The sequence below is a fragment of the Nematolebias whitei genome, chromosome 17, assembly GCF_014905685.2.
Source record: "Nematolebias whitei isolate Nwh7 chromosome 17, NemWhi1, whole genome shotgun sequence".
Classification (NCBI taxonomy): Eukaryota; Metazoa; Chordata; class Actinopteri; order Cyprinodontiformes; family Rivulidae; genus Nematolebias; species Nematolebias whitei.
Genome location: NC_056514.1, coordinates 13,058,896 through 13,072,426, shown reverse-complemented (window position 1 = coordinate 13,072,426; position 13,531 = coordinate 13,058,896). Strand labels below are relative to the sequence as shown.

Below are 13,531 nucleotides of genomic sequence, written 5' to 3'. Positions count from 1 at the left end.
ATATATATATATATATGTATGTATTCACTTGATTGACATACAAACAAATTTGAAAAAAAAAACAACTACATTTTTAATCATTTAGACATCAAACTGTAAAAGAAGCTGGTCTAGAAATCAGCATTAACTGGCACAGTTGGTAGAGCTGCTGCCTCTCAATGAGAAGGTCGCCGGTTCAAATCTCTGCCGGTGACCTTTCTGAGTGGAGTCTGCATGTTCTCTCTGTGCTGCGTGGGTTTTCTCCGGGTACTCCGGTTTCCTCCCACAGACCAAAATCATGCATGTTAGACTGATTGGTAACTCTAAATTGTCCCTAGGAGTGAGAGAGAGAGTGAATGTTTGTTTGTCTCTATGTGTCCTTGTGATGGACTGGAGACCTGTCCAGGATGTCCCTGTAATGGACAGGAGACCTGTCCAGGATGTCCCCTGCCTCTCGCACAGTGACTGCTAGATGGATGGATGGATGGATGGATGGATGGATGGATGGATGGAATTTAGTGTATTTTAAATATTGTGTATGGATGCTATCAAACAGCTGTGGAGTCGTGTTCATTCACGCCCACTAAGAAAACGAAACGTTCACTAAAAGCTTTACTTCTAAACAATGCACCGACATGGCAGATTGTTTCCACGTTTGTTTTACTGATGGGAGCGTAACAGACAGATGCATGTTTCCTGACTTTACTGTCAGGATGCTACGGAGGCGGGGAGCGTCTCTTCAGGGTTCATTCAGTTATCGTTTTGTAATGTGCTAACACCTCCAACGCTTTTCTTAGTTTCAAATATGTGCAGCCTAAAACATTGTTGTCAACAAATATTAACATTGATCATTAAGTTTTAAACGTACAGTTAAAACAGCGGATCAGATCAGATGCTGTGTAGCATTTAGCTTCACCGCACACTTTAAAAACACCATCCAGCTCCTGCACTGCTCACACTGCAACAATTAAATCGTCTTCATAGGTGATCTCTCAGGCCATTTTCATTAGGATCTCTTTCAATAAAAGATGATGTAGGATTTTAACACTAGCTGACTGAGGCTGTATGTTCTTTGTATCTTTTCATTTTTATTTTGTATGTTTGTTAATGGTTGGAGCAAAGTAGATAGACAATTAGAATTTAAAAAAAGAAAAGAAAAGGCAGTATATTCATATGTATCCAAACACTGCATGTTTGTGCTCACGGTTTGGATTTGCATCATTTAAGAGTCACATGTAATTATGTTGCAATAACAACACTGAGTTAAAAATGAAGCTTGACTTCTAACTAAAGGCCTCTTCTTTTGAGAAATAAACATTTGTGTTTAAGAAAATCCAGAAAACATTTTGTGATTAATCACATCTAACACTAAACTGTTAACCAACTTTGCTGCACAGTTGAAGCATCCAGCTGCTATCACTCCACTACACTCCCCTGACCTCACCTGCCCCATGTGGGAGCTGCATCGTGACACACACAAACACACCGTATGTCTTTCTACCTTTACAGGACGTTTGCATTGGCTTCCATTCATTTTTCATTCATTTATGTAGCCTAATCCTGACCATTACCTTAATCCTAACCCTCGCAATGATTCACACATTAGATTGTACACAAAGCGCAGCAACTTATGCATAGTGCAAAACTTTTATTATATTTGTGTTTTTTAATAAAATTGCCCATGACTTTGAACTTTTAAGGACGGATATTTTTTTAAGAGCAGAAGCAGAAATGCGAAGGAACATCTCTGATGTGAATTCAAAAAAGTTCAAGACAAAACCAGCTCTGATGTGATATTAGGAAGCTTTGTTTAAAATTAAAGTTTTATTTAGTTAATAGTTTTACAGTCACTCTTTGTCAGGCAGGTTAAAAATATGCAATGTAAAAAAAAATGTGTATGCCTTTTTTGTGGCTGTCTATTGTTGTCATCACTCTTTGCTGAAATCAGGTCTCTGTTGTAAATGAGTCCTCGAGGCTCAATGGGATTTACCTGTCTAAATAAAGGTTGAATGAATGAAAAATCCTTCAAATGCGCAGGTACGGCCGCGCGCCTCCTCCTGTCCTGTCTGCTCCACACCACGCAGCTAAATTACTCCACCCGACTGGGCAATGTAGAACCAATCTGCGCATGCGTCTAACAGAAACTGAAACTTACCACTTGTGTATGTTGACCTGCATCAAGAGTGACTCACTGACAGATGTGGTGGAGAGAATCTGGTGATTCTTCAAAATTATTTATTTATTTATTTTTTGTGGCCCGGTATAAATTGACCCACGGTCCAGAACCGGTCCGCAGGCCGGTGTGGTTGCGAACCACTGCCATAACGTACCTAACCCTAAACCTGACCATTTCCAGTACATACCTAACCATAAACCTAACCTCAAACCCACCAACGGCCCTGCTCCTTATGGGGCCCGGGCTTTGGGCCCCATAAGGAGCAGTTGGTCTTCAAAATGTAGTACAAGTTGGAAAAATGAGCTTTACAAGGTAACAATTACAAAAACACACTCAAACACACACACAAACACACACACAGGAATCTCATCTTGTTAACGGTGAATCTCACTTTCTACCTGTAATGGTAACAGACACAAAGTGTCACATCAGGTCTCCTGAACCTGCCTCTGTCAACGTGACTCAGAGCATTTGAACTAAAAAATAAAACTAGGCAGGCGCAGTGAGGAAGACAACATCTGTTTCTGGATTCATGTGAAGCAGATTTTTTCATCCCACTGACAGACCTGTGAATTTGCTTTTACTTTCAGCTTTGTTGCTCTCAGCCAGAACAAGCCAAGCTGAGCAAACCTCATCAAATTATAATGAAGCTTGGCAGGATTTCGGTTCAGATGGGCTGTTTCTGTGCCGTTAACCTTAACGTGACTCATCGTTCATCCCCGTGAGTCCACATCAGCCCACATGTTCACCTTTGCAGACTTTAGAATCTGTCCATGGATCCTGGATGAACCAAAAGCAGATAATTTCATAGATCAAGGGCCTTTAGAACAATTAGAAAATAAATATATGTGAACGATACGAGTATCTTACAAACTGTCGCTACACAGTTGGGAGGATTAATAAATATATAGATAGATTTTGTGTCTGTAGCTGTAGTTTATGAGAGCGGGGGAGGCTGCTTGTTTTCTGCCTCTGCCCTGAAGTGATTGTACAATAGCGAAATCCTGGAGATAATTCCGAGCAGCAACAATTACCAAACCAAATTTCAGAGCTGTGTTTCATTGATTTAGGATACAGTATGCAGGAGCACTTGCCTGTGGGCATCGGGCAGCCGTACAAAGATGCTGCCAAAGAAGAACACTGGTGAAGGCCATGTGCTTCAGTTCTGATGCCTTCCTATTTTTTTTTTTTGGCTGGGGGAAGGGGGATTTTAGCAACAGCGGGTCGTTCCAATGTCTCAATCTGTCATTTGTTTTGGCACAAGAGCAACCAAAGGCAGGAGAAACAGACTTAACAGCACAGATGTTGAATTTTAAATTTGAGCAAACAGCCAGGCAAGTGGGAGGGCTGACGATGGAATATTTGTACTGAAAAGGAAAATCTATTAAAATAATTTAGCATCTTACAAACACAGGATTCATAAAAGGTAACAACTTTGTGGGCAGCTGTGGGTGAGTGGTTAGAGCTTTGAGGGGTTCGATTCTACCAGCAGTCACATGCTGAAGTGTTGCTGGGCAAGACACTGAACCCCTCATTGCTTCCGATGTGTGTCCCATCAGTGTATGAGTGCGATAAAGCACTGATTCGTCTCTACAGATTCAGAGTATCTTTGTAGAAATGTACTAAAGTGATGTACTAATGTGTGTGTGGAGGTGAATGAGGGCACAGATTGTGCTTTGAGTATCTTGATTAGATAGAAAGGTTCTATGTATGCACAGTCCATTTACCATTTCTTTCTTATTGTGTACATTTGTGGGGGTGGTTGCAACTAAAGAGAACATCCAAGGTTTTTCCTTCATCGCTGCATTTGAACAGCGCAGTGAAAAAGACCATCTCTGGGGGTAAAAACAAGCACAGCAAAAAGAAAGAAACTGCTCGTTTCTAGAGAACATTTATTCAACGTGTCTTATTTAAAATGCTACTGCGGGGTGAAACTAGTCCTGCTGTTCAATGGACTTTAAAACAAGCCCATGATATTTAGTGACAGGATCCCTATTCCTCTGCTGGGACCTCCACACAAGGCTGCCATTTAAAGCCACAGCTGGTCCTCAGCTGACAAGAGGAGGACCAGCAAGGTTGTATATAAACATATAAGTACATAAACAATTAATCTGACTTATTTACTTATAAGTAGAATACCTCTAACTTTAAAAGCAAACATGTGTCTTTCGGTTTACATTCATTATTCAATAAACCAAGTTGACTAAGATGCAGACAATGGGGCTTGTTTTTTTCTTGGTGGGGCCTTTTAGATGACATCTTCAAATATAGGCCAAAATACCCAATAAACCCAAGATGTAATGCTAGGTTTGTGTCCCAAAAATTTAACTAAAAACCTTAAGATGCTTTCAACCCTAAAGGAAATCAATTATTTTAACAATCTTTGTATTTTACTTCTGGACTAAACAAATAAAATGAGAGCTTGATGGACATTCAGCCACTGGCCTGGCTCAGAGGAACCACTGAGGTGTAAAAAGCACACCTAACCCAGGTTGAAGCATGTTGTTTAAGGTTGTTTCAGCCCCACACTGCTATCTTGGCTCAGCTTGTTTCAGAGAATTTGTCAGTACATCCAACCAGCCTCACAACAGTAGACCAAGTGTAACCACACTAGCCCAGGACGTTCACATCCAGCATTTTCACATCCAAGATCATCTAAGACCAGTCACCTGGACAGCTGCTGCCACAATTGGTTTGCAAAACCAAATAATTTCTGCACAAACTGTCAAAGACAGTCTCAGGGAAGCTCATCTGGATGCTTGTCATCACCTGACTGCAGTTCATTGTAACTGATTTGAGTGAGCAAATGCTCACATTTGATGGAGTATGGCACATTGGAGAGGTGTTCTCTTCATGGATGCATCCCTATTTTCACTGTACAGGGCAGATGGCAGACTGCGCGTCATGTTGGTGAGCAGTTTGCTGATATCAGCGTTGTAAATCGAGTGGTCCAAGGTGGCGGTGTTGTTATGGGCAGATGTATATTATGGAAAACAAACACGGGGGCATTTTATTGATGGCATTTCGAATACACAGAGATACCGTGATGAGACCCTGAGGCCCTTTGTTGTGCCATCCATGCAATGAGTATCACCTCGTGTTGCAGCATGCCAATTCCACATTCATTCAAAACTTATGACCTCTGTGGCATTGTGTTGTCATATTTTTATTCAGTATAATTTAAAATAACGAGTCAAGTGTCCTTTCTGATTAACACTTTTTCACTGTCAGCAGGTCCTACAGAAACTTCACTGGTGCTGTTTAAGTACCTTTGTTAACAACTGACCTATGATTTCCCAGTGGTTCTCACCTTATTCTCCTTTACAGTTTTGTTGTTAGTAGTTTTCCTTTGGAGCCAAGGTAAAAATTATTTGACTCTCTTTACTTTTTATCTTTACTTCCCAGTTCGTTTGATGAATGTTAATCAGTTTTTTATTTAACTTGTAAAAATGTAATACCAATATTTATTTTGAGTACTACTAGAGGTATCCAGAGTAATACGAATGATACTTTTACCATAATTCAGGAACTATCAGTGTATTTTTACAACATTTACAACTGAACAGGCCAATCATTCAATAAGAAGTAGAATCAGGAAAAGATGTTCCCTCACAAGTTTGTATTTCTCATCTTATTTAGACACTAGAAACTTCTATTTGTGTTTGTGGCCTAACCCAGACCATAAACATAACTCCCAATCCAAATGTAACATTACACAATTTATGACTGAGCTTTGGTCCCTATGACTACAAGTCCCAACAAGGTGGATGACTGTAAAGGTCTTGAAGAGTATGAAAAAACAGTATAAATACACACACACACACTTCCACACACACACAAATGGTCTAAAATAAAACAAAAGACATTAGCTACATACTAATTAGTGTTTTACCTATAGGAAAAATACACAGCCCACCCCCAACTAATGGCATGCGGTGATGATTGTGTGGGTTTTGGATTTCTCCCCCCGGCCTCACACATCACTGGAGGTTAGTGTGTGTTTGCTTTTCTAATTGTAGAATGCAGAGGCAAAAATTCATGTGAATTACTTAATGAGAAAATTGAAAGTGAAAACATTTCACCTTCGTTGAGTGTCTTGTTGTTGATCAGCGGTGATGGAAGTGGAACGTTAGCAGTGAATTAGCATTCAGCAGGTTGCAGCACAGAGCAGAACAGCTCCTGTAGGAGGAAAAAGGAGGAAGAAGATGCTGCTTTACCTTTCTGAGGTCCTCGACCAAGTGTCACAAAGCCGGAGGAGATGAAGTTGTGAAGGTCGCCGCCCCCGCTGCTCCGAACGCTCTCTTTTCCATAGTGGAGACCTGATGAGAAGACACCCGAACATAGAGACGCTTTCAGAGACGCAAAATGACTTCACACAGAAAGAGAGACATTATCTGCACCGATTAAACAGAACCAAACGCACATGGAAACATGCACTCAGCTTACTCAATACGTATAACTACAAGAACAAACACAAAAAAGAGTTTTTCTTTTTCCATAATAGATTTTATAAAATCTTAGTCCATGAAGTTATTTCTAATGATGTAAGAAGAATGAACATAAAGTGAACTTGTTGATCTTTTGAAGTGATCACAAACTTTGGCAGTTCTCTTAATAATATGTCTGATATTTGTATTGATTATTTAATTAATGATAAATGAATGTAATTGATTGTTATTACTCATTCTTACACATCCTGATGCATGCTCAATAATCCAGGTAGAAAAATCTAAAAACGTTAAATCTGGTCCTCTGGACATTCAAAAAAATACAAAGCGAAACAACCAAAAAAATGTAGAAACGTTTCGTCTTTCATCCGAAAGACTTCCTCAGTCTGAGGTGCTGTTTTCAGCTCAGTCTCTTAAATAGCACCTTTTTAGAGTGGATCAACCAGTTTGCTGCTGGCAACCAAAACCAGCTGCTCACATGATCAAGAAGGACCATTGTTAGGCTGATGGTCCTTCTTGAGCATGTGAGCAGCTGGTTTTGGTTGTCAGCAGCAAACTGGTTGATCCACTCTGAGAAGGTGCTATTTATAAGACTGAGCTGAATACAGCACCTCAAAATGAAGAAGTCTTTCGGATGAAAGACGAAACGTTTCTAGATTTTTTTTGGTTGTTTCGCTTTTTTTTTTATGTCCAGAGGACCAGATTGAACTTTTTTAGATCATTCTTACACAGTTTTAAAAATGTTTATATGTCTATTTTGAGGAAAAATAGTAGTTCTTTTATTATCATTTTGATTTATTGATTTTCTTTATTTCCTTTTAGTCCCCCTGTCTCAGAGCAGAGGGGACTTGGAAATACCTCCATCCATCAAACTTAAGGGTGAGAAAAGGCCTGAGGAATGGAGAAGAAGTGTGCTGGTGTCCATTTTTAAGAACAAGGGTGATGCACAGAGTTTCAGCAACTAAAGGGGAATTAAGTTGATGAGTCACACAATGAAGATCTCTCTCTGGGAGAGAGTTGTGGAAGCAAGACTTAGACGAGATGTAACTACTGTGAGCAGCAGTATGGTTTCATGCCAAGAAAGAGCACCACAGATGTCATCTTTGCTTTGAGGATGCTGATGGAGAAGTACAGAGAGGGTCAGAAAGAACTCCATTGTGTCTTTGTGGATTTATAAAAAGCACATGACAGGGTGCCGAGGGAGGAGGTGTGGTTTTGCATGAGGAAATCTGGAGTAGCTGAGAAATATGTTAGACTGGTACAAGACATGTACGAGGACAGAAGGACAGTGGTGAGATGTGCTTTTGGGGTGACAGATAGCTTCATGATGGACGTGGGATTGCATCAAGGATCAGCTCTGAGCCCCTTCTTGTTTGCTCTGGTGATGAACTGACTAACAAATGAAGTCAGGCAGGAATCTCTGTGGACTAAGATGTTTGCAAATGATATTGTGATATGTGGTGAGAACAGGGAACAGGTGGAAGAGAACTTGGAGAGGTGGAGGTATGCACTTGAAAGAAGAGGAATGAAAGTCAGCCATAGTAAGACAGGGTACATGTGTGTGAATGAGAGGGAGGCTGGTGAAACAGTGAGGCTACAAGGAGCAGAGGTCACAAAGGTGCAGGACTTCAAACAGCATGACAGCAGCATGACAGCAGCATGACGGCGGCACATCGGCACAGTGGTAAGCACTGTTGCTTCAAAGCAAGAAGGTCCTGGGTTCAATCCCTGGTTGAACCTGGGGTCTTTCTGTGTGGAGTTTGCATGTTCTTCTTGTGCTTGCGTGGGTTTTCTCCGTGTACTCCGATTTCCTCCCACAAACTAAAAACATGCATGTTAGGCTACCTTCAGGCCCAAGCCTCTCTTGCAAAATAGATCTGTGATCTCAATGGGATTTGCCTGGTTAAATAAAGGTTAATAATAAATAAAATAATAATAATAATAAGTACTAAAGTGGAAGAAATGAAGATGCTGAGGTTCTCCTTAAGCATGACAAGGATGGATAAGATTAGGAATGAGATCATCAGAGGTACAGCACAGATTGAACAACTGGGAGATAAAGTTAGGGAGGCCAGACTGAGATGGTTTGGACATATCCAGAGGAGGGACAGTGCGTATATTTGTAGAAGGATGTTAGAAATGAAGCTGCCAGAAAGCAGACAAAGAGCAAGCCCAAAGATAAGATATGTGTATGGATGCAGTCAGAAAGAACATGGAGGTAGTTGGAGTGAGGACAGAGGATGTGCAAGACAGAATGAGATGGAGGAGGATGACTCACTGTGGAGACCCCTGAAGAGGGAAAAGCAGAAAAAAGAAGAAAATCACAATATTTTACTACAGAGGCTTGAATATGATATTGGGAGTACAAGAATGGCTCTAAATTGGTTTAAATCATATCAATCTGATAGATTCCAGTTTGTAAATATAAATAATGAATCTTCTTCAAACATCAGAGTTAGTCATGGAGTTCCTCAGGGTCCAATACTTGGACAAATACTCTTTACTTTATATATGCTTCAATTAGGTAAAGTTATTAAACAGCATGACAGAAATTTTCATTGTTATGCTGATTATAGTTATATTTGTCCATGAAATGTGATTAACTCAATAATTTTCTTAAATCACAAGCCCATCTTAGTGACATAAAAACTAGGGATGCACCAATCCACATTTCTTTTACTTCCAATCCAATCCCGATACCCAAATCTGGATATCAGCCGATACCAATCCCGTTCCAATATTATCATCATCAATGATGTTATATGAGGCTGTAATAATCTCCTCTCAAGTACAATTTGTACAAATATATGCATGCATGTCCAAAAAGGCACCTTGAGGTAAGTTTTATTAATGTTGGATAAGTTTTAAAGTTAGAATTAAATTCTGCTAACACAAAACATGTTTTTTTATTCCTAGCTTTAAAGTGGCTATTAAAGTGATTAATTTAAGTGATTGTTTAAAGTTTTTTTTTAATAAGGGGCAGATATAAGTTTTTTTGTCTTCTTTCTGCACTCTTTTCATTCAATGTTTTCTTTTTGATGAAATTGTTGTTTATTTTTGTTTCTTTTAAATGAATGAATTAATGAATTAAATAAAATAAAATGTTAAATGGCTTTAAACATCTGCTAAGTTCATGGCATAAACCAACAGACATGTTCCTGTTTTTAGTATTTTTCATCGTTTTATAATGTAGCTGTTTTTTTGGGTAGCTGTTTTTGTTTCATTATTTTTATAATATATATATAATTTTCTTGTGATTTTCAAATCATATATTTGTTTTATGATTGTCTACTGATAAATATCTCCTGGAGGGTAAAATATATCTTGGCTGCAAGTATCAAGCTGTGAAATCTTTCGTTTTCTACAACTGATAGCGGTTGGTCATTAATTATGATGAAGTTTAGCAACTTTTCAGTAAATATTCGAGCTCTGTGGCTTCAGCAATGTCTTCTTCTTGTTCAATCCAAAGCAGGCAGCCTGATTTCGGTCAGCCGCGCTCAGTCTGCCCCTCCTCAGAGACGGGCAGACTGAGGGCAGTTGGCCGGGGTTGAGTTGCCTGTTTCGGGTTGAGCAAGAGGAGTGCCACGCTGAAGCCATGGAGCTCTAATGTCCAACGTAAAACTAACTTTACTGTGGTTTAATGTGGTGCTATGGCTCTGCAGACATTGCACGTTGCTGTCTTGTTCTGTGGTGTTTCTAATGTAAAATATTTCCACACAGCGGACATGTTTAGATGAAATGTTGGTCAGCTGTTAGCCACAGTGCTGCTAACTCAGTCCTCACGTTGTAGCTGCTGCAAACTATGAAATGGATTTCCTGAATGTGAGGCGGGTCTTATTACTCTGGGCTCATGAGACACGCCGCCGTTCAGGAAATCCATTCCATAATTTGAAGCCAACATGCATCATGGATCGGAAATCTCTGCAGGTTGGATCAGAAAAATCCAATACGTAAATTATGCTGGTATCGGAGGCCGATATCGGATCGGTCCCATCCCTAATATAAACTTTAATGACTCCTAAATTTCTTACCTTGGTGAACCTCTGTGTTATATTTGATAGGTAATTTAATACCCACAGCAATATTTTTACCAGAACTGCTTTTGTTCGCCTGCACAATATCACTAAGATTTAAAACATGCTGCTGGAGGTTTCTTCTTGTTACTAAGGCAGGCATTCCTCTCTACTGTCACTAATGTGCTTCTTCAGGATGGGAGACTGTGACTTAAGGATGGTTTGATGCAATCTGCAGGTTTTCTTAGGTAAATAATGTTTTATAATTGACTTTTTATAATGTATGTGAAGGTTTATGTACAGTGCCCTGAGATGACCTTTGTTGTGTAAAAAGTGAATTGAAATTAAATGAATTGAGTCATCACATAGACTTAAAAATCTAGATTTAAGTTGCATTCTCCAAACTAGATGAAGTACATTTTTTTACAGTACATCGCACGGAAAATGTACACACAATTACTTTATTAATGAACACCCAACCTTGCAGCTAAAGACATTCATTTGCCCAAATTCACGGTAGTCAAACTTGATTCTGCCTTGAGAGAATCTGTTCATTTGACACAAGAGGCCATTGACTTTACAAAGGAACATGTTATATAAATATTTTAAATACGTCATAAGAATCACCATCAACAAAAAAACAGACTTACTGTACACACACATGAGTTTTATGTCATTAGGTGATGATAGGTAAATTATTTAGGGTGGAGAAACACGTGCAGGTAAGATCAAATTTGGCCTTGTTGTGGTTAATTTTAACATCCAAGTACTGTACATTGGCTTCTGTTATAATTGGAGACTTGAACCAGCTTACACGCCAATCATTTGGGACACCCTGACAAGTGTGAGTGTTGTGTGTGTGTGTGGGGGGGGGGGGGGGGGGGGGGGGGGGGTACACACACACTTGTATGTATAGGGACCTATGTTTGTTTTATCCCCACCAGGGGATTTTGTGATTGATTACTGGTTACATCAGAGTTGGATTCAAAGAATTAAAGGAGAAAACTGATGTGAAACAAACAACGGTGTTGTGTCACATCTTCAAATGAGAGGACGTCTTTAGAGAAAATTACAACAGGTAAAATAGCTTCTAGCTTGTAGCTTATTTTATGAGCAAAAAAAAAAAAGTCAAGGTTATACCTTACAAGCCTCACAAAAAATATGTAACCAAACAGTGTAAAAACATACTTTTACAATAAAACCAAACGTTTTTAAAACTTTTTTAAAAGACTTTGTTGTTTTTTAAACTTAGTTGCTGATCACTGCACAAGTCCCTTTTTTATTGATGCGTGTCCACACAAAAGTTGATGATTGGTGAACGACAGATGTTAGCGAATTGAAAACTTCAGAATATGTAAAATACTTTCAGTACCTCTGAAGAAAGAAAGGGTGAAAGGGAAAGTGTGCAAGATGGTAACTTGAAGAGCTGACATTTGCTGAAAGCAGGAAATCAAAAGCAGAAAATAGTGTAAATGTGTAGAAAAGGTTGAATAGAGCTAAATATGCTGAAATAGACAGTGGTTACAACAAAAATATGAAATTAGCATAAAAGAAACTGCAATGAGGAGAAAAAATTTAATTGGCAACAAAAGGCTGAAAGGGCTAACAAACAGCTGAAATTAGCAGGAAGCAGCTGAAAAAAGCAGGAAAGTTTGAAATTATTCTAAAGAATCATCAAATGTGAAAACGAGGAAAAAATTAAAACGGTTAAATTTCTTAAACTGAGTAACTGAAAATCAGGAAAAAATAACTGAATTTAGCAGAAAGGGAAAAAAAAAAGAAAAAGCTGAGATAAAACAAACAGCACAAAGGTGTTTAAGTATGCGCAGCAAGCTCCATTCATTTTCAATGAGAAAAACATGGTCAAAAAACCTGTGGTATATTGTCATCAGATTATATACTATCTCACTGAAATGTGTGATAATTTGTATTAAAATACTTATAGCATCATGTAATTTCATATGTTAAAATAAAAGGCAGACCTTTTTTTGTCTCTGGTTTCTGTTTCCAGTAAGAAAGATGTTTAGTTACACACCTGCACCAAAAACAGTTCATTGGTTCATTTATTGGTATCATAGCTGGTCACGTGGTTAAGATAGGGAACTGGCCACTCCCCAGCTTTTAAAGAAAACTGTTTTCCATTGAATAAGTCTGGGCCATTTCCTGGGACTTCGGGGGTCTCAGGAGTGGACCAGCGCTGTAGTGATTTTGTATCTTACATGTGTGGGTAAAATAAACCTTCTGCAATGGATGACTATCACTTCTCCCAAGCCTGTTTCATATATATGATCAAATCTTACAAAGCTAAATATTTCAAAAAGTAAAAATGACTCAATAGATTTCCTGATGCATGCTCAATAATCCAGGTAGAAAAATCCAAAAAAGTTCAATCTGGTCCTCTGGACATTCAAAAAAAACAAAAAAGCAAAAAAATATAGAAACGTTTCGTCTCTCATCCGAGAGACTTCCTCAGTCTGAGGTGCTGTATTCAGCTCAGTCTCTTAAATAACACCTTCTCAGAGTGGATCAACCAGTTTGCTGCTGACAACCAAAACCAGCTGCTCACATGCTCAAGAAGGACCATCAGCCTAACAATGGATCATTAGCACACTGATGGCTGTTTACTATTCACAGGGGGCTGAGTGATACTAGCAATCACAGCATTGTAAGAGGGGGACAGTTGAACCCGGAGGCCTCCACCCCTGTTTAATGATGGACGATTTCTTTTCACAAAGATGGTCTCCTTTACTCCTCTCTCAAACCATCGTTCCTCTCTGTCCAGGATGTGAACATCTTCATCCCTGAAAGAGTGACCGCTGGCCTGGAGATGAGTGTAGACCGCAGAGTCCTGGCCTGATGATGTTGATCTTCTGTGCTGGGCCATCCTTTTGGCCAGTGGCTGTTTAGTTTCCCCG

At 39.3% G+C, this 13,531-nt stretch overlaps 1 protein-coding gene across 1 annotated transcript in view; it reads right to left on the bottom strand.

Moving 5' to 3' along the window:
• The window catches only part of LOC119424128 (protein shisa-6), a gene marked incomplete in the record, with an annotated part of 139,979 nt that overhangs the window by 79,033 nt on the left and 47,415 nt on the right, over nt 1-13,531 (bottom strand). The window contains 1 exon segment of the mRNA XM_037691595.1: nt 6,373-6,474. Within this exon segment, the coding sequence (XP_037547523.1) occupies nt 6,373-6,474 (102 nt within the window).